At 37.4% G+C, this 20,228-nt stretch overlaps 2 protein-coding genes across 2 annotated transcripts in view; both read right to left on the bottom strand.

Moving 5' to 3' along the window:
• LOC110067900 (uncharacterized) overlaps nt 1-13,418 on the bottom strand; it is a 30,276-nt gene extending 16,858 nt beyond the window's left edge. The window contains exons 1-18 of the mRNA XM_020775245.2: nt 13,236-13,418; nt 13,007-13,104; nt 9,869-9,922; nt 7,832-7,891; nt 6,882-7,003; nt 6,383-6,501; nt 6,108-6,178; nt 5,749-5,822; nt 5,350-5,425; nt 4,591-4,679; nt 3,985-4,079; nt 3,687-3,773; nt 3,467-3,527; nt 2,551-2,593; nt 1,815-1,892; nt 1,572-1,648; nt 681-720; nt 469-539 (exon numbers count right to left, since the gene is read on the bottom strand). Of these exons, the coding sequence (XP_020630904.2) occupies nt 469-539; nt 681-720; nt 1,572-1,648; nt 1,815-1,892; nt 2,551-2,593; nt 3,467-3,527; nt 3,687-3,773; nt 3,985-4,079; nt 4,591-4,679; nt 5,350-5,425; nt 5,749-5,822; nt 6,108-6,178; nt 6,383-6,501; nt 6,882-7,003; nt 7,832-7,891; nt 9,869-9,922; nt 13,007-13,104; nt 13,236-13,275 (1,355 nt within the window). The 5' untranslated portion in view covers nt 13,276-13,418. The remainder of the gene's footprint in view (nt 1-468; nt 540-680; nt 721-1,571; nt 1,649-1,814; nt 1,893-2,550; nt 2,594-3,466; nt 3,528-3,686; nt 3,774-3,984; nt 4,080-4,590; nt 4,680-5,349; nt 5,426-5,748; nt 5,823-6,107; nt 6,179-6,382; nt 6,502-6,881; nt 7,004-7,831; nt 7,892-9,868; nt 9,923-13,006; nt 13,105-13,235) is intronic.
• Nucleotides 13,419-14,762: 1,344 nt separating this feature from the next.
• On the bottom strand, nt 14,763-19,730 carry LOC110067909 (uncharacterized). The gene is made up of 2 exons (XM_020775257.2): nt 19,308-19,730; nt 14,763-16,195 (listed from the first exon to the last, which is right to left on the bottom strand). Exons 1-2 carry the CDS (start codon nt 19,713-19,715, stop codon nt 15,875-15,877), a joined length of 729 nt encoding a protein of 242 aa, XP_020630916.1. The 5' UTR covers nt 19,716-19,730; the 3' UTR covers nt 14,763-15,874.
• Nucleotides 19,731-20,228: the final 498 nt, after the last annotated feature.

A 20,228-nucleotide genomic window follows, 5' to 3' on the forward strand; every position in this document is an offset into this window, starting at 1 on the left:
AAATGTTATTGAAAAAAAATAATAAAATAATGTTGCTCAAATTCTCAACGGTCCAACGTGTAACACAACACTGCACACTTTAGGTGGTTACGTCCCACACGTTACGCGTACATATGTTTGCCCGATTCCTCGAATCGTGAGTTTGGGACGCCTGTGCAGTTACTATGACCATCACTCTCAGAAACACAATAAAACCAGGCCAAGCAGCCACCGGATACAACTACAACAACATTCACCACAACGAACAGGCTGGTCACAATAATTACAATTTACCGTCACGATGGTCACACCACCACCACCACCACTGCAACACAGCCACCACCACCCTGCACCACACACCACTACTGCCACACCACACCCACCACTATTACAGCACAAAAACATTTTTGTGTCACGGAAAAACCCACAAGATCCAACAAAACCTAATGAAAAGACTGCTTTATAGAGAGGAAAGATAAATCTACTCACCTGACCGCATCAGCATGTAACTTACAGTCTGATACATCTAAAAATTTAAGAGCTTGGGAACTGCTAAAAAACTAGGGAAGAAAGAAAAAGTTTACCAATAAACAAAGTTCCAATGACTACAAAATGGATCATGTATAACGTAAAAATGTATCAGTATGAATGAACAAAAGCATAGGTGAAGTGTGTACTTTACAATATCACATTGATCTCACCTGTTTGAATGAAGGTGGGACAATTGCATCTTTAGTTTTCCTGTGCAAGACAAACATAATTTCATCAATTAAAAGTTTTATGTGCTATATATGATCAAGTACTAATATGGAGACGTAACTGCCAATTGAGCATCAAAATGTATTCCAGGACTATCACAGAAATTAAGGTAATTCCTCACATTTGCATTGCGCATCCTTACTGCGCATAATTTATGGCGTCATAGCGCGCGCTCGTGCACGCGCACATTGAAAACATGACGGATTTGCCTTGATATTGAGCTCTTTCAGTTGAAAAATGGCTCTAGCTCACCAACGAGCACGGACACCCCAATTTTTTTTCCAGTCATTGTAATCAACTAATCATAAGCTTCGCGTGAGGTAAGACTGATCTAATTTCTATTGCTGAAAATTGAATAAATAAGAAAAATATTAGATACACTGTGGTCTTTTTTATCTTGCAGTCGGTAACCACGTCAAGAAATTTGGTTCAATTTTTTAATCAAGGATTTAGCTTTCTGTCTGAATCAAACTTAAAATGTGTCCGACACAGTGTATTGACTGTAGTTTAATGCGTTTTCTTATGAGTCTGGGCTCAAAACGATTTTACAATTACTGGGAATACGTTTTTACAATAAGCATTAAATAATGCCAAAATGGGGCATTTTCAATGCCTCACTGCTCCTTAATGAGCATGGGCACCCCCATTTTTTCTTTCAAAATTGAAGTTATCATATGACAAATATTCAGTGGACAAAGTTTGAACAAAAATCTATTGTCACTTTAATTTCAGAGGAATTACCTCAACATACAGTGCATGTATTTTGTTTAAGTGTACTTTGCATATCACATTCAAAAATAAACATGCACAAATAAAATGCATGATCTTCTTACTTTGTGGTAAAACTGTTTCCAGCAAGGTGGATAGATGCTAACTGCTGAGCACAGCCTCGAATAAGAGCACCAAATAACTAAGAGAAATAACATATTCCACAGTAGGCAAAACAAGTCTGACTGAATCAATGCAGGTATCGTGTTACTCAAAATTAAACAAATTATGAGTCTCCTTAAAAAATTTACATGTATGCCACTCAGATAATGAATTATTAAGCAACGATTGTAAATACTAATTGTTACCAGGTCAAGTGGACATTCAGTTGCTGAGAGATCCAGGTGGGTCAGCATGTTTGGCTTTGACAAGAAATCGCACAGACCCTAAGAAAAATAGCACTTTCTACTTAAGGTCTAGGAAAATACAAATCAGATGTTTGTGACTTTATGCGGCTTCACCATCAATAACAGCTGGCACCAGCATAACAAACAAACACATTAATAGTAACCCTAAATGAAGACTTGGATGTTCAGTAAATGGATGTCAATCAACAACAGGACCTTGATGAATCTTTTTTTTTTTTCAACAGGATGCACTTTAAATATACATGATGTAGCTATACACATGGACATGTACAGTCTCCAACAGCAAACCCTCTCCACAAAAGACTGCAAAACAGTTGTCTTTAGTATTTTGTTCAGCACAAAGCACTGCAAACATTCATCCTCATAATTATGAGAAACATCTATGCCTACTTAGCCTCTTCCACGCGTTCAGTTAGTTGGGACGCAGTGCAGAAATTCTCGTGCGCTGTTTCCTTCTCGCTGTTTTGAAGGAAAACGTTCCGTCCAGAGCTTTTCTTCAGAGATGATGAGAGTTTGCAAAAACTAGGAGGGTCAGTGTTTTGTAGTCACAAAAACCCCACAACATAATCTTTAAAAGTAGGTTCTGGGGTATATTTTCCCTGCTCAGATTATTTTTTGACTTTAACTGAGACTATCATCAGAAGTTTTTCCAAGTTTACGTCTGGAAATAACTTACAGCTATCCCATCTCCTTTAAAAGGATTCTTGCTAAGGTCCAGTCTGAAAGAAAAATTGACAATTGTAAATAAATGACCCTTCTCACCATTATCCTAAGATATTTGAACAGCTTTTGAACTAGACAATTAGTGATGACCATTTTCATGTACCGTAAATCGTCGAATTAGCGCCTCCCTCGAATAAATGCCCCCTTCAAATAAGCATCCAAATTTAAAATAAGCACCCCCACCCTCTTAAATAGGCACCCCCTCCCCTCCCCCCATTTTGTGGACGAGTAATGAAACAGCAAAGGATATTTAACAATTAGACCCGTGGCCCTTGAGGGCGAAGGGTCTAATTGTTTTAGTATCACCCAACTAGTCGGACAGAAAAGGCAATAATAAAGTTAGCAAATGCAGGTTGAAGAAATATTTATTTGGGAATAAAACGAAAGAAAGCATCATGCTCGATTGCGCCAATTTCGCTACTCGAGGACTATTACTAATATTCCTCTAGTGGCATAGCCAATCAAAATGCAGGATTTGCATTAGTCCACTAGCTGGGTGATACTAAATAGTTTTGGTCATGTAGTATTAGGTTTGTACATTGTTTCGGTTTGTGAACATGTTAAGTTTGGAAAAAAAAAATTACAAGTACTAATGGTGCTGAAAATAAAATTTTAGGATCAGCTTTTTATGTTGATAAACAGCTTAATATGCTGTTGTTTGTGCGCAGATGATGTATTAAAAAAATGATATGTCAGGCCACGATTTGGGAAAAATTAAATAAGTGCCCTCCCCCCCACCCCACCCTTGATTAAGTGCCTTCTCAACTAAGCACCCCCTTCAAATAAGCACCCTCCATTTTCTCCTAAATTTGAAATAAGCACCCTGGGCCTGCTAATTCGAGGATTTACAGTAAGTAAGAAATGCTTACCTCTGTAGGGAGCTTTCATTATACTTGTTGCTTTTTAATGCCAGACCCAGTGAGCTTGCTCCTGTGAAACACACACACAAAAATGCGTTTAGAATGAGTCATTAAGAATATTGTATCTTATTCTACAGAAAAGCAGATATCAGGTCAAGCACAGTACACATGGAAATGAACAGATTACAACAACACTCACAAAATTAATAAAACTGTCTATTACTGCTACCTTTGGATGTAATTCCATTGTCAGCAAGACAGAGACACACCAAACCCTGAGGAAGCTTACTGAAGACACCAGACAAATGCACTGAACCTTACAAGCAAAAATTATGAGAGAATTAAACAATTAAACAAACCACCAGAAAAAAAAAAAAAAAAAAAAAACGAGTGCAACACTTAAGTCACAGCTGATAACCCAGGCACTAAACAGGTTTGCCTTGATTTCACTTCATATCTCTAATAGAGTAAAACAAAATGCCAGCATTTACAGAACACCATCCACAAATTAAACCAGAACCACCCACCTCTGTCCTCGATGGAGTTACCATTTAAATTCAATGAATGCAAAGATGTTTTGGGGTTTGATGTAAGAGCCAATGCCAGCTTCTGACAATATTCCCTGGAATCAAAATTTCAAGAAAATTATTGTACCCATAATTTGTGCTTATACATTTAGAGCAGCTTTCACTCGAGTGTCAAAATGTTATTGGTTCTGCATCACTATGCTACAATTGGTTTCAAAAAAAGTTACACATGTATCTTTTTCATCCAATCAAAAGTAAAACCAAACAAAAGTGTGACTCGTTAGCACATGCTTATTCCTGCACTTTCATGTCAGCTGGTTTAATGAAACTCAATTGAAAACTGCTCTATGGAAACACTACACGTAAGCACTTATTAATAATAAAATGTCCTACTTGTATTTAACTTTTGCGGTCTGAGCAAGCATGAGCTCCAGAGGAAAAATAAAATGTGATCAACATTAAAATTTGCTTGCCAAAGGAGGAACATTATTGTATGTTGCTTTATCTGGCCTTCAACAAGCATGGGCACTGTTTATGTGTCATGAAACTGGTCTGAATTTGCTGTTAAAATACTAATTTAAAAAAAAAAAAAATTATATTTTTTACCTGCCAAAACTGGCACTATCAAGGACTAATTCTTCTATTGTGGATGACTTTACCATAATTCTGACAATTGCATCACACACTTCAGATCCCTTTGGTAATAAAAATAAATGTATCAACAACTATTTTATTTACTACTGAATATAGCAGACCTAAGACATGATCCTTGCCATTATTTCCAGCAAAAATTGTTCCCTGTCCACAGCTAAGCTACATGTAAGTAAGTTCACTTTCTTTTACAGGGTTCAACATCTTATTTGTACCTTTTTACATGTAATTTCTGCTTTATAGCGTAACGAAAACAACGGTATATTAGCTCAGGCCTATAGGATTGTTTAGATCATGGTATTAAGACTAGTACATGTACAGTATGATATACAACTTACTGGGTATGCACATACTATGCTCCCTCACTAAATGTTATACTACTCAGAAGTAAGTGATGTTTATTTTGAGCCATGCAGTTTGTAAATTAAAATAATTACATGTATTAAGTTCACGCTTGACTAGTGTCTATCAAGTTACACATATAGATGTACACAGGAAAGTTAAGAGCAATTCTAGCTTGGAGAGTGCAATCCAAACTCCACAAGAGCATGAGAGAAGCATATTAGAGTTGCTCAAAGCATAGGCAATAGCAACTTTACTGTCAGCAGCTTCATGAGTGCTCTCCAAACTCCCAAGTGTTTATCGAGTTATGGATGTACAGTCACACTATAGATTTTGGTCACACAAATTCCCTGGCTATGCTACATACAGTACCAGTCGAAATGAGTCACATGTCAGCTTAGTAAACCAGTCATTGTACTCCAGTGTTGAAATAAGTGGAACCAAGTCCCTGAAAGATCAAGATCATATGCATGGCATGAATGGTCTATCGACTGGCTGGCTGTGCATCTTGCAGCAGAATTTCAGCAACAAAGAAAGGGGCAGAACACATTCATGTAAATTGGCTAGCCATATAAGATGTGACTTGACATTTCTTTCTTAATTAAAGCATAGTATTGCTGTTGCAAGAACTACAGGTAACGTCTCTAATTAAAAGTTTTTAAGTTTGACATATTTTTATTTAACATTTGCTTCTCCAGCAAAGAACTCGATGAGAAATTCTGTGCAACACTGAAAACCCCTGCTACCCTGCCGCAAAAAAAAAAGTCTTACTTGTGTTCCAGGTGGTCAAAGTCTTGAATGTTTAACTCTTTTGTATTGAGTGATAAATAGATTGTGTCAATATCCTGAAGATAAAGTTCAAAGAAAAAGAAAGAAAAAGAAGTGTTAAATTCTCCACCTTTCCAATGCTCTGTGGCAAGGCCATGCAGCTTGCAGGTGCCTCTCATAATTTCTTACAGCTAAGATTTTCCTCCAGGTACAGTGTACTGTACATTCACCCAGTCAAGTACCAAGAACATGTACACTCAACAGCTGTTTCCTGTACATGTCTTTTTGCCACACAAAAAGACCATCTGACCTTCTGAATATTACACACAATTTCTTTGTTCACTTTGATAACAAGTACATACCCAAACAACTTCTTCCAAATGTGGCTGTCCATAAAAATCACACATGGAAACATATACTTTGGAAAATCCACCTAATAAACAATAAAGTAAGAATGCTATTGGTAAAAACAAAATAATCAACATAATCTAGTTTGATGCTGTGGGCATGGCCTGCAGGAAGAAAAACATAACACATACAGTAGTGATATACAAGTAAAGAGAAGAATGATACATTTCCAATAAATGCACTATCAGAAAAGATCCTGCCAAATTTGAGTAAAGCCGCTGACACTCACCACAAGGCCCAGACTCTACTTCTCCTCCTGCATTTCGCAGGTTATTGACAAGTGTTGTGACCTGTGCTTGTCGTGCATCACTTTCCTCTGGTGGTCCATAGACCACTCTGAGAAGACGACTAAGATTACAAAACAACAATTGTAATGAGTACATGTAATCGTCACTGAAGTTTGCAATCATTCATGATATCTTTCAGTTGGTACAAAGCTCTGACTGGTCAATTAAGCAGGCACTCAACTGACTAATTACATTTAACGCTGAACGTTCTTGACTTGAATTGGTTTCCAGAACCCAGTAAAGTACAGCTACACTCAAATGAAGCCCAGGTCATGCACATGTACGTACATACACATGCAATGCCTTGTACATGTATTAAACCCTGCCAGCACTAGACAGTACATTTGTCTGTTGACATTAGAACAATTAACTGCATGTTGACCCTATGCTATATGTTACAGGTGTGCAGCATACATGGTACATGTACAGGATTATACTCACTCTGGATTTCCAGATGGAAAGTTAGATTTAAGAGAAGCTAAGATATGAGCAATAATCTCTGTACAATCCTTTGGTTGAAGAACTCGGAAATAATGGGACTTTTCTCCACATAGTAGAGTTAACTACAACAAAAGGAAAAACTATGTCACTCAATCAAATTCTTAATACTAAAGAGCTTGCATGGATGTGTACAATACAAAATGTAACTACACGTCCTTGTAATTCCTCTAATAGTGAAAGGGTACAAGTGAGGGCATGTAATAACGTACATAATGATGCAGGTGTTTCATTAACGGCCAGGGACCAGACAAATTGACCGGCTGTGAGGACGATTTTGCCCACCTAGTTTGACCATCCAGCAGAACATTTTTCCTATAAAGAAGTTCACTTCTAACAGTTTTGCCTGCCTGTGAAAACCAGTTACCCTCCTGCTGGAAATGTTAATAAAACCCCTGATGATGTACATGTGCATGCACACGTATGTATATCCAACATGAACTCGAACTGTGTAAAATTGTACATGTAGTGGGCAAATGCTTTCAGGACAATTTTAGAAAAAATACCATCTAGCAACAAATAACCCGTTCATTTTTCCTGACATCCCCTCCCCTAAAGATAATGTTGGAATCTTGGGCCTAAGATAAACTAAGATGGAACAACATCAACACTGTGTTCAGGAATCAAGACAAAGAAGAGTGTTTGCATAAAGGTAAAGGGTCCAAAGATACAATTGTACATTGTATCTGTAGATCTATAAACTATATATGTACATGATTTGGACTTGATATAGGCATACTGTATTTCATAGACTGGACTGTACATGTACTAGACTGGGTTAGCAAAACACAGATTTAACTTAAAGTTACATGTAGCAAAACATTGACTCGTAAAACGAGGATTAGTAAAATGCCAATTTTAGTGCATGTAAATTGCAGACTAGTAAAACATACCAGAAGAGGTTTACTACTCTCTATTTTCTGTATTTCCAAAACATGCATGCTAAAATCCACCTGAAAGAGAAAATTAAGCAACCAAAATGTTATTAAGATATATGCAAGTAAAGCTCATTGAATACGCCCTTGTTAAGGTGGCCGAACACAGTTTTCGCATGCGCTGTTGCTGATGCAATTCAGTGTGCACACAAGTATTGCAAAAAACAAACATGCCGTCAATAGAGCAATCATTTAATTTACTCAACACTTGCACTATCTGTGTTACTTTTCTCTATAACTGAATGCAGTGTATTGATGGCTTTAGTAACGATGCAAAGAACCCAGCAATTATCAGCTTTTTCTTTGTTACCAAAAGAACCCAGTTAAATGCAGTGCATGCGTAGTAAGTCAAAAAAAAATGCAATTGGATGAAAAATTGAACTCTCAGAAATATGCCTATTTCTCGATAACCGCTCATTAGCATTTTGCACAAAAATACTTTAGGAAATATGTAACTGGAGTATTGAAAATAATTGAACTTTAACAAAGGAAATTCTAGATATTCCAGTGAACCTTCAACAAGGGATAATTTAAGATCTCTGTTAAATTATTAGCAAAATGGTGTTAACTTGAGACAATCGTTACAAGCTTGTTGCATGCAAATTATAAAGAAAATCTAATGACTAGATTTTCTACAAATAAACAAAACCGATTTTAAAGGCCTGTTTATATTTATTCATGCTGCCATGGTAACGGCACATACATCAGCTTAACCATAAAAAAAACCCCAAAGTTTGTGTTGTTAACTTGCTTGCTGCCACTTTTGGCAACCAAGAGATCAAGGGTTTTGGAGAAAAAGGTGAATGAAACACAGGTATCAAAGCTGTGTTCAGCCACCTTAAACAGCAATGTTTGTTTGTTTGTTTGTTTGTTTTGCAAGAGAGTCGAACTCATTGGCATGCATGTCCATTGAAGAATGGCTTACAAACTTGAGGTTTTTCCAAAATCAGAAAACCAACCACGCAAGATGGTGCTTACCATTTAAAATTTGATTTCCCATTATGTTTCACCATCAATAAGAGACTAGAAACTGGGGAATTCAGCAAAAGGTAAGGAACGATATTTCTGCCATTTTGTTATGAACAGAAAGAAAGGACTAACTCTTGGAGTTACTGAATGGATTTTCTGGGAAATTAATGTTCCAAATGACCTTCCACTAACATTTTCTAGATTTTCTGGCTAAATAGTAAGCACCCTAGGTGACCATGAATTGAATCACACAACCTGATTTCAGGGCTGTCATTGAGGGTCATTACCCATATAACACCTGTCATTATCCAACTGCAGCCAATACTGTCCAAATAACAGTACAAATACACAGCGATATTGTACAGTTATTTGTACAGTAGAAAACCTGTTTGCCGGACAGGTTGGCACGTGCACACAAAACTGTCACACTCTCCCTATTTCACTAGTAAATTTATTGACTACAGCAATTGGATAATAAATCTCTTATTAGATGCTTTGTGTGTAGTATTGCTTTACATTTTTCCTCGTTGTTTGTATTTTGACTCACCCTATGGGCTCGTCAAAAAACGGCACAACTCGTAAAAATTTACAGTGACATTACACACCAAAACATCTAATAAGATATATTTATAGCTGAGTATGCTTGACGGATCCTTGATGCCGCGGGTGAACTTTCTAGTTGTTGATGTAATTCATACACAAAGTAACAAGACTGTCACGGCTGTGAAGATCAAGGACACAGGCGACTCAAACTTATGACAGCCTTGGATTTATTAAAGCTGTGGACAGGTGTAATTTGCTTAAAATCTAGACCGCCTCACACATTTTTTATTGCTTCCAGGCAATTGCCATTTTCAGTAGCTTTTTGGATGTTTTAAAATTAATTATAATTAGTAACTAACAAAATTCACAATTACAATGTGCCATGCTAGTTTGGTTCAGATGTACAGTACATCTTAGTCTGCTCAAACTAAAACAGACTTGGACAACAAGATATATTATGTACTAATTATTCCAGGTACATACCTTGCAGCCATTCTTGGAGCTCGTAAGGACATAAAGTCGGTGGGTAGAAAGGGCCTGAAGTAAAAACCATTGTTTTAAAAAAATGTGTCTCAACTATTACACAAACAAAGAAAACTATACAATGGCACATAACAAACAGCAGGTAATTTTGCAAACAAATTAAAGCCACTGTCTATAAAGCCTTAATTTAGTTTGAAACATTAACAGCACCTGCATCTGAAGGTTTTTTTGAAAAGAAAATTATGTCACAGTAGGTCTACTGTACAAAAATTATCAAACCAACTGATTTAAAAAAAAACCAAAGATGGGAGAAAAGGTAAATGTGAGTTAACTCCAAACTGCATGTTAAAACAGATTGAATACCTTAAAATAATGAATTTATGCATGCTACCAGAATGTGACAAGCATTACTTGCCTCATTAACTCTGGTCAACCCTACCTCTTGTTTTTATACACGAGATGTTACATATAAATACAAAATAAGCTGCATGCAGCATGATCAACATCAGTTGAACAGAGATCTTAAAGGAACTGTAGAATGCATGCAAACAAAACATGATTTCAAGCATGGCAAGCAGAGCAGAACTGGAGATGCAACTGTATATCACCTGCAAACTTTCCTTTTGTCCTTTCAATTAAAAATTCATGTACAGCTGTAGAATGGTTCTTTAACGAATCCACAGTTTTACACCAATTTAATAGCAGGAACATTATGCATTATAAGAAGACTTCAATTAACTATAACATATAGGCACTGTGAATGGCCCCATAGGTCTTACATGTACATTATGTATTCCCTAGTACATGTATAGTCTGCTTTTCGCTTTTAAACTAGAAATTTATGTTTTTATTTTTTCCAGAACAATATACATGTATTCAGTGGTGGATCTAGGGGGGCCCACCCCCCCCCCCCCCTTTATTTTGGGTAAAAAATGAAGAAATCACAGAAGGAAGAAAAGCCGGCAGGGCAAGTTCACAGCATGTCTTTTTATTTCATTAGCTAGCCAAGTGTCTCCTCAGTCGGTACTGACCTCTGACATTTTGTGGATCCATCTGATGCTTTATGCTTGGGCTACTTAAATCAAAATGGTCAAAAAACTTGGTAGCCTGGGTCTTTGTCATACATTGTACCTTACTAAAAGACTAAGCTAGTCCAGAGGGCCAAAAAAAAAATCAACCAATCAAATTATTCTAGGGCTGTTCCAAAATTCTCCATCTACATCTGATTATCTGGGCAATGTACAGTGTATGTGTGTTGACCATTCAATCTTCAAAGTTTTCTTGTAGTTTTATACCTTAAGAATTAAAGAATTGAACTACCACATAAATCTTTATTTTTTGTTTTCTCTTGCCTTTCTTTAAGCGAGTAGGTGCAAAGTTGGCTCTCAATCAGAATTGCCAGCTTAACATTTACAACATCATTCCAGTCTATGACTGTGGGATTTTTCCGTGAAATTTTTTAGTCATGTTTACAATAAATAACTTTAGTTAGTAACCAGGCTTGGTTGGAGTAGTGCTACAGTAAGAGAATGTCAGCCTTTTTTCTGTACCGACCTTGCTGCCCCTAATGTGTACTGTCAAGATCACAGGACAATGTTATCCCAGCATGATCCTCGCACTTGGTTAATACCATTTAAGTGCAAACCTCAGACTTAATTAAGAAAACATTTAGGGGCATGCTAGACAACGGAATTAGTACAAAGATAACAAGAGGGTCAGATATATGTAAAAAATATCTCAATATTGCACATTAATTAGATGTTACCCACATTTGCACAATATTTTCAATTAAATTTTAAATGTACTGGACAAGAGAATCATGTTCTGAGTGCAATAAAATGATTAAAAATACAAGTAACTGTCAGTTATGTCTAGTCACAACTGTATGCAAGGTGTCAAACTCAAAGTTTGAATGGACAAAGGCTGAGCAAGAATCTCATATTGTGCAGTTGTCATTGCTATTGTTATTAATCACTGAATATTGTCATTCAGTAGCATTTCAAATCATAAAACTGACAAAAGTTAAAACGAGGCCTAAAACAACTGTAAAATTAATTGATATTTAAAAAAAAAAAGATCAAATGATTTTAACATCAATCAATCTTACAGTTAGTTTCAGGTCTCATTTTAACTTTTGCCAATTATCATTTTGCTATTATTATTATTATTTTGTAATTTTCTAGAGGAAAATAATACATTCAAAAATAGCTATTCAATAAAGCATTGATTAATGAGGCCTGTAATATTACTGAGACAAGTATAATGTAAACTGGAAAGAGCAGACCTATGAGCGCATACAAAACGCTTTCGATTGAAATTTTTGCACAAAATTAGATTTAATTTCTGTTTTCAAGTATTTACTAGCTGTGTACACATATTATGTAGTTTTACAATACATACAGTATGTACAATTTCGATCCACACTTTCACACTATTTTTAATCATGGGCTAATTTGTTGATTGTTCGTAAATCAAATAAAAACAGAACCAAAATATTATGCCAAAAACATCGGAATAAAGTGGAAGTTATCAAAACAAGTGACAACAAAAGCGAGCGAAGGTAGCAATTTTAAAATTTTGAACTTTCATCCTGACGGTAGAGCTTCTTGAACGAGAGTAAATAATTCACACACACCCAAACCAAGCACTCGTAATATTGTTAGCTCAGCAAGATCATAAGCGCTGACCTAGAACTTGCGCGAGACATCATGTCGGCGATAATCTTGTCTGACAAATCTAGACACTTTCGAAACAGCAAGGTATCGCTTTAGCTTGAATAGAGACACAGTTTCTGATGACTCGCTGTTTTAATTTAGGAGTTTTTCTGTTATTTTCCTGTCCCGACAGGCGCTAAGGAAACCATACAGAACCTACCCACGGCGCGGTTTGTTTGAAAGAACAATTGCAAGTGCAGGAATGTTTTGACTCGGCAAATCATGCTTAGGCGAGACTACAGCACTCAAGGATAATCTATGATTCGAGAACAAATAAATCTACCACAAACGCATAGCAGTATAAGACAGTTGTTTTAAATTCAAGCCCCGCTTGAGTCTTTATTTTTTCGCCTATCGATATCGCTACGACCCTTTCAATGTGTTGTGGGCAAACACAAATTAAACTAGTTGGATAACTACTCACCAAGATTCGAGCCTCTGACCGGTCACCTTTGAATTCAACTTTCGCTTTCTTGACAAAAGCCAATTCTATATTCCTTCTAATAGCCAACTGCACACTTTCTGTGGATATGATCGAGAGGCAAAACTAAGAAACGTGAAAACATTGATAATGCCACTGGGTTCCTGACGGAAGTCAAGATTTTAACCTCTGCATGTGTGAGAAAAACACGCGTTCTAAAGACAGTTATTACCCAAGAGAGCCGGCTCTATCTCCGCTGAATCATCCGTCATGGTTTCTTCGACCAAATTCGCTGCTAATTTCACGGATGGAGGTTGTCTTGGTTTAGCAAACGTCGCTCCAAAAATCCGAAACCTTCCTGTCACACATTCATCATGCTTTCCTTCCTGTTCATTCACCAGACGAGTGAGTGATTACCATATTAGGTGTGTACCAAGTCACTGGGCGGGGTGGGGTAGGGAAAGGCAGCGAGGAAACATGGGCGACGCATCATTCTCGGCTTGTTTTTGCATTGATAGAAAAAAAATGCCAATTTTCGCAAAGGCACTCTGTAGAAAAGACAAAGGCTACACATCGCTGTAATTCTAAGACATATACTTTTTAACATTTTCCCTTTGGCTGGCAGCCTTAGGTGGTTTTTTTTTTCTGGGAGGGGGAGTTTGATATTTACCCCATCACTGTAATCCCCGTCTCTTGAAATCCTGATTATCACCCCGACCTGACTTCCCCGTTCCATTCCTAAAAGTGGGCAGAGGAAAAAAGAATTCATTTCCCAGCCCAACGTTTGCCCACATCCACATTTCCCAGGCTATTTTTTGTCCAGTCGTTATTTTTATGTTACTTTGTTTTCCAGTTCCAGAGACCCAAACCCCATTTTCCCAGTGAAAAAGTAGGCAAATGCCAGTTCCAATTTTACCCCATTCGGAACCCGCTTAATTTTATTCTATATTCCACAATACTTAGCCATCAATGTTATGAATAACTCACCTTTCTGGGGGTCTTAAAGACATTGTACAGGTAACAGGTTGGCTAGATTGGATCAGATTTGAGCTAAAGATAATTGAAACCTTGGAAATGGCATGTCCCATTTTGATGCTCTCCAAATGTGTAGTTCCAGAGAATATCCATACCTCCCCCACCCCTCTGGAAATTAAAGTTAATCTAGCTTCATACATTTCTTTACATTTTTGGTCACATAGGACCCCCCCCCCCCCACACCATCCCCCAGGAAATTCCAATCCCTTCTGTGGGAGAGTATGGATATTTTCTGGAACCCCACAATGCAAAAGAATGGGAGCCTCTAGTAACAAGAATTAAATCTCAGACCAGACCTATTTTCTTTGCAAATCTGCTTAAATTATATAAACTGTAAAATATCCCTAAGTCCTAACATGGCCAGTGAGGGTTAGGTGTGGCCACAGAATCAAATTTGCTAAAATAGACAATATCAAACGTTTATTACCTTTCATTCAATGGGGGATGGCAGGAAGAAAAGGAACCAGGTGTTGAGAGAAGGACTTGAAGAAAAAAGGAAATGCTTTGCAACATCATGCTTATGGTTGTTTCTAGCATTTTGCAGTAAAAAAAGCTGCACAATGCAAGGTGGAGACTGCAAAAAAGGCAGGTGAATCAGATTATGTTGTTCCAGAAAATATTCATACCCCTCCAACAGAGGGTTTCAGCCAGAACGTGAAGGGTACTGAAGTGGAATGTTCAGTCTCCCTGCCCTCCTCCTAGTTCTAGAGAAGTTCTCAAGCGATTATTTATTGATCAAAATCAGCCTAAGCTCTTTATTGGACAAAGAAAATGACAAGAGTTAAAGGTCACTCGTGGACAAACCCCCCAAGTTCAGCACAGCCAAGTCTACTGCATGTATCACGCATAGAAATCAAGAGCCAATAATCTAATTGTTATGAATAATGAATAATTATAATGAATAATTAATATGAACTCAGTTAAATGACCTTGCTCTCCACAAGTATTTGTAGCTCAGTGGATAGAGCGCCCACGCGGTGTTAAGGAGGGTTGGGTTCAATTCCCGTCGGGGACTCAGATTTTTTCTTTGTCCCACGGTCGTGTCATGTTGATCAGTTCACTTTTCACAATCTAATTGTTTTATTAGCATAGATCTACTAGTCATTGATTCAAAACTTTATCTCAACCTATTTCACAACCATCGAAAATGCAATGGAGTAGTGGCTGCCATGACTGTGTTAACAGCTGCACACTGCTGGGTTACTCACTATCTACAATTAAAGAGATAGAAGATGTTGGGTACGTGCAGGCAGTAAAATCAAGGAAGACACAAAAATGATCCCTGTCTGCCCAATAGTTCTCAACCCTTAATCAAATAAGTCATTCTTCAGCAATGAGGCTAGCTACCAAAACAGAGTAAACAAACATAATATATTAATTGACATTAGCTTCACTTATGCACCAAAAATATCTCTTAACTGATTTAAACATCATTAAAAATTATCACCAAATAAACTGGCCACCATCTTGCACTTATTTTCCTTCAAGAACATTCAAAAACATTTTCCTAAGTTTATTTCATTTCCCTCGGTTCAAATAATGTGCAATGGCCAACAAAGAGCTTGTTTTACAAAATGTTTCAATTTGTTTTATTTTATTTATTTATCTATTTATTTTTTCGTTTCATTGTGTTGCGTTGTGTTGAATGCAGTAAGCTGAATGGGTGAGGATGGCTTGGATGTTTGCATTGGTACAAAACGAATTCAAAATAGCCCCTAAAATCCATCTTGGCAAAGTTTACAAATTGTTTTAATCTATCAATAAATTGACCTTGAGCTAGTTATTTGGAATATACTAAGAACACAGTTACATTTTGTAACATTCAAAAGACATCAATTACAACTTTGGAGCATCAAGTGTTAGTTGTTTAGGTGATACAATGATACCATCAAGATCTGAGTAAACATAGTGACCGGGCGTAAACATCACCCCTCCAAATCGCACTGCAATGTCTCTTTCTCCGAGACCTTTCTTCACAGATTTCAATGGCATTGTTCCTATGGCTTTTACACCTACATCCATCTTTCCAATTTCTTCCGAGTCTCGTATACAGCCGTACATCACAACTCCTGCCCAATTGTTCTTGATTACAAGTCCAGCAAGCATGTCCCCAAACATGCCACATCTTAATGAACCTCCAGCATCAACAACTAGGACCTAGCAAAACAAGAAAGATAAATCAATGAATTGTAATAAGGCAGCCAAAACTTTGAAAAATATATTGCACCAAAACCTGACTAGCAGAAAATCTGGCTAGTTAAATAATATTATGCAACATGATAAAATTTGCTCTAAAGTATAATCATCATATCTGGTATGTCCTTTTCACTTCATGCAATCAGACGTTTCATTAAGTGCCGGACTGACTGGCTGTGAGGATGATTTTGCCCGCCTTGTTTGACCATCTACAGTAGAGAAATGTTTTTCTTACAAAGAAGTTCAATTCAAATAGGTTTTGTCCATGTGACAACCAGTTGCCCTCCACTAAAAACATTTAATTCAATTTATGAAACCCCTGTGCAATGCACAAGTCCTCCAATATATCTAACTACAATTTTGTGCCATAGAGGCAACTTCTTCACCTATGTGTATTCAGGCAGTCTAACCTCTTTTTCCAGGGTGAGGCAATTCACCCTTATAATTTATTTTTGTGAGCTATGATTTAGCTCTTTTTTGAGTATGAAATGTGAGGTACAGTAGCTGCCAGTTTCGCCCCACGGCAAGTTCGCCCCCACATCGACTCAACCTGATTGAGTTCACCTCAAGCTTTATTGTACGGTGACCCACAACTGTCACATCAAAAACAAATTGCTCACATCAAAAACAAATTGCTCACATCAAATTCAAATTGCTCACATCAAAAGCAAATTCCTCACATCAAAAGCAAATTGCTCACATCAAATTCAAATTCCTCACATCAAAAACAAATTGCTAATCGCTCACATCAAAATCAAAAACAAAAACAAAATCATTACTCACTGGTCAGCGGCTACGTTAGAAAGACTATCCCCAGTTTTCACTCGATTTTTCACTTGACCGCCAGTTTTTTGTTCGAGTCCCGTTGTTTTGAGTTTTGGAGCTATTTGACAGCTATTTACCAGGCAAAATTTAATTGAAAGGGTTTTTGTTTTGTTTCTTTTGTAATATAAATATTGCTATAATGTTATCAAGGAGGATCCCCCTTTTCCCATCAGAGTATGACAACCAGGCCATTTGATACTTTGTCACTGATATATTTTTAGCCTTGTGAATTGTCAGCTGACTCTTTATCTGTTCATCTAAAGCAAATGTACCAGGTTTTTTCATACTCTCTTAGTTGTTCATCATTAAATTGTCTTTCAGTTTGAATATACTTGTCCTTATTCACTTTCAGTATCTGGTATCTAGCGGTTTATTCTGTTTGATATAAAGGTAGTTTAATACAAATGAAATGGCCAAACGCCTATATAACTAGATAAACAACCAGGGCCATCAAGCTCCAGCTGTATTCTCGTTCTAACTTCTGTTTCATAAAAATCGGCACCCCTGCGTTGCACACCGAGTGATTTGTATCACTCACCATGAAACTTAGACAGGAACACAATGATAACATCGTATTCGTATCCCTGACTGAAATAATATCTTAGCACAAGCTCCTCCTTTGCCACAAAAGGAGCAGTAATTGTAATCAAGTAACAGTTTCTTTACAAATTCCACAGGTATAAAGAGCCCGCTAGCGTGAAGTTCTTGCTCACTTTCGTTACCCGCCATATTGAATTGCACTTGCACACAATCAAGCATGCTCAACCGCTGACCTATCTGTAGTGGAATTTAGTGTTCGGTTGGAATTTGATGTGTGCAATTTGAATTTGATGTGAGCAATTTGCTTTTGATGTGAGCAATTTGAATTTGATGTGAGCAATTTGTTTTTGATGTGAGCAATTTGTTTTTGATGTGAGCAATTTGTTTTTGATGTGAACAATTTGTTTTTGATGTGAGCAATTTGTTTCTGTTGTGACAGTTGTGGGCCACCGTATTATTGAGTTTGCCCCCAATGAGATCGTGTTCACTCTCATGTCAGTATTCGTTCGATCTTGAATTCTTAAATTCAATCTTGAATTCTTTTCAAACTTGAATTCTTGAAATGTGAATGGACATTAATTAGCATGTTCAAGTCAAGCATGTAACATAATTGGCCAGCCGCTGACTCGACTTACTAAGACTTGCGAATGAAGCCAACTCACACTTTGAACATGAGACCTCGAGCTAACTTTTATTCATACTTGCCGCAATAAAACGTTTTAAATGTAGTTCAATAAGAAGTTTTAACACAGTTCATTCTTTTAAGCATCATTCATCTATCAAGGTCTACCGATTGATCAGTGGGTTTTGTTTGACTTCGTTGCTATGCACCAACTGCAACAAGCCAACAATCATCAACTAAGCTTGTCAAACATTCAGACTGAAATGGTTCTTCATCTTCGAAAATGTTTAATAACTCGATATCAACTACGGAAACGTTTAATAAAAAAGTTTTTAATGCAGTTCATTCGCGACAATGTAAACGTTATGTGCGTGTACTCATCAACACAAAGAGACTAAAATTTTTCTCTATTGCTGCATCGAAAAGTTGGGGCAAACTTGATAAAGGTGGGGATGAACCCAAAATAGAAATTTTATAGTGGGGGAAACTCAGTGTGGGCGAACTTGCCATGGGGCAAAACCAGTTGTTTATTTTTTTTTCTGTGAAAAGTGGCATGCTGACTCCTGATCTAATGATCTGAATAATTCTACAATGTCATTAGATTCTATAGTCAATACCCATGACAAAAAGGAAAAGCTTAATGTTTCCTGTGAAAATTTGTGCTTTTGTAGCGGGCACTCTGAGGTTAAGTGAAGGTTTATGAACTGGAGAAAAGATACAGCGAGTGTTTAAGTAAAAGTGTTCCTCTTGTAGCACAACTTTAAACTTACACCGCCGGCCTTGAGGTCAAGAGTCCAAGAAGAGGTTCCTACCGTTGTAACGTAACATCTATAAACTGTTATAAGATATTTAAGGTAATACGCGCGCTTTCGTTGGTGGATGAGAGTATGTAACCCCCCGTTTTGAGAAATATTTTATAACAGCAAGAGGACTTTTTTCCGTGTTTACCTAGTGTTAAATAGCGTCATCTAAACACTCGTGGGGTTGGGAGAATTCTCGAAAGTTATGCACACCCGAGAGGCAGTCGGGTCTGCATGACTTTCGAGAATGTTTTCGAGAATGTTTTTAAGAACCCTTTGTTCTTACCCGTTTGTTCCCTGGCTCGTTCAGAGTTTGCTTGACAAGCAAATTGTCCTCGTGGCACTTTACAGTTGATATCACTCCCCCAAATTTCGACTTTCCTCCATAATTCCGAAAGAGATTTGGCTGGACGTATTGCAATGTGTCGCTGTAAGCGTCGCTCAAATCAGCTAAGTTCATTGTACCACTATTAAAACAGAAAGGACGTCGAAATGTAGCAAGAAGACAAAGAACAGGACCTCCTTGAGCGACTTGGTCGAAGTTCACTCCGACGCACTTTGCCACGCGTCGAGCGTGAAAAGCCATTTGTACTTCCAGTGGTCGAGGTAGACTGGTGACATAAAGTTCAATTACTCGTTCCCAGGTCTTCCCAGGAGGGTTGCGCGAGAACGTCGTCTGAAAGAAATGCCACATTTTGCGGCATGAGATAGTTCTTAATTTGTTTTGTTTGTTGGGGCTTCTCTGTATTTTGTTAAAGCCCAGTTTACGTGTGGCTTTAGTTTCTTTGTAACCATTGTGATAAAGATTAAGTCATTTAACAACATCATAAAGAGATTAATCCAGGATTTAGGCCTCAAAGAAGGAACCCCGGAAATAGAGAGCGCACTTTGAACACTCACGTGCAAAGCCTCTGATCATACCACAGGATATCCAGCTCTGAATACGATGCCTCATTCAATTACTGTTTACAGCTTTCTGTTTCTTGATGAGTAATATTGCCCTTTCCATGAAACATATCTAGCCATAGAGGTGCCACTTGGTCTCTGTTAGGAACACGATGCTTTCGTGCATGCATTTCCTAACAAAGGCCGGTGTCAAAGAACCCGGAAAAGAGTGTAATTAAGGACATTAGCTATTCAATTAATTGAGAGTATAAAAACAATCGAGGTTAATTGTAGCCAATCGGATTCGCGTGTTTAAAGCCGG

Source organism: Orbicella faveolata, unplaced genomic scaffold (assembly GCF_042242905.1).
Source record: "Orbicella faveolata isolate gen_17 unplaced genomic scaffold, um_ofav_v1 contig_3, whole genome shotgun sequence".
Taxonomy (NCBI): domain Eukaryota; kingdom Metazoa; phylum Cnidaria; class Anthozoa; order Scleractinia; family Merulinidae; genus Orbicella; species Orbicella faveolata.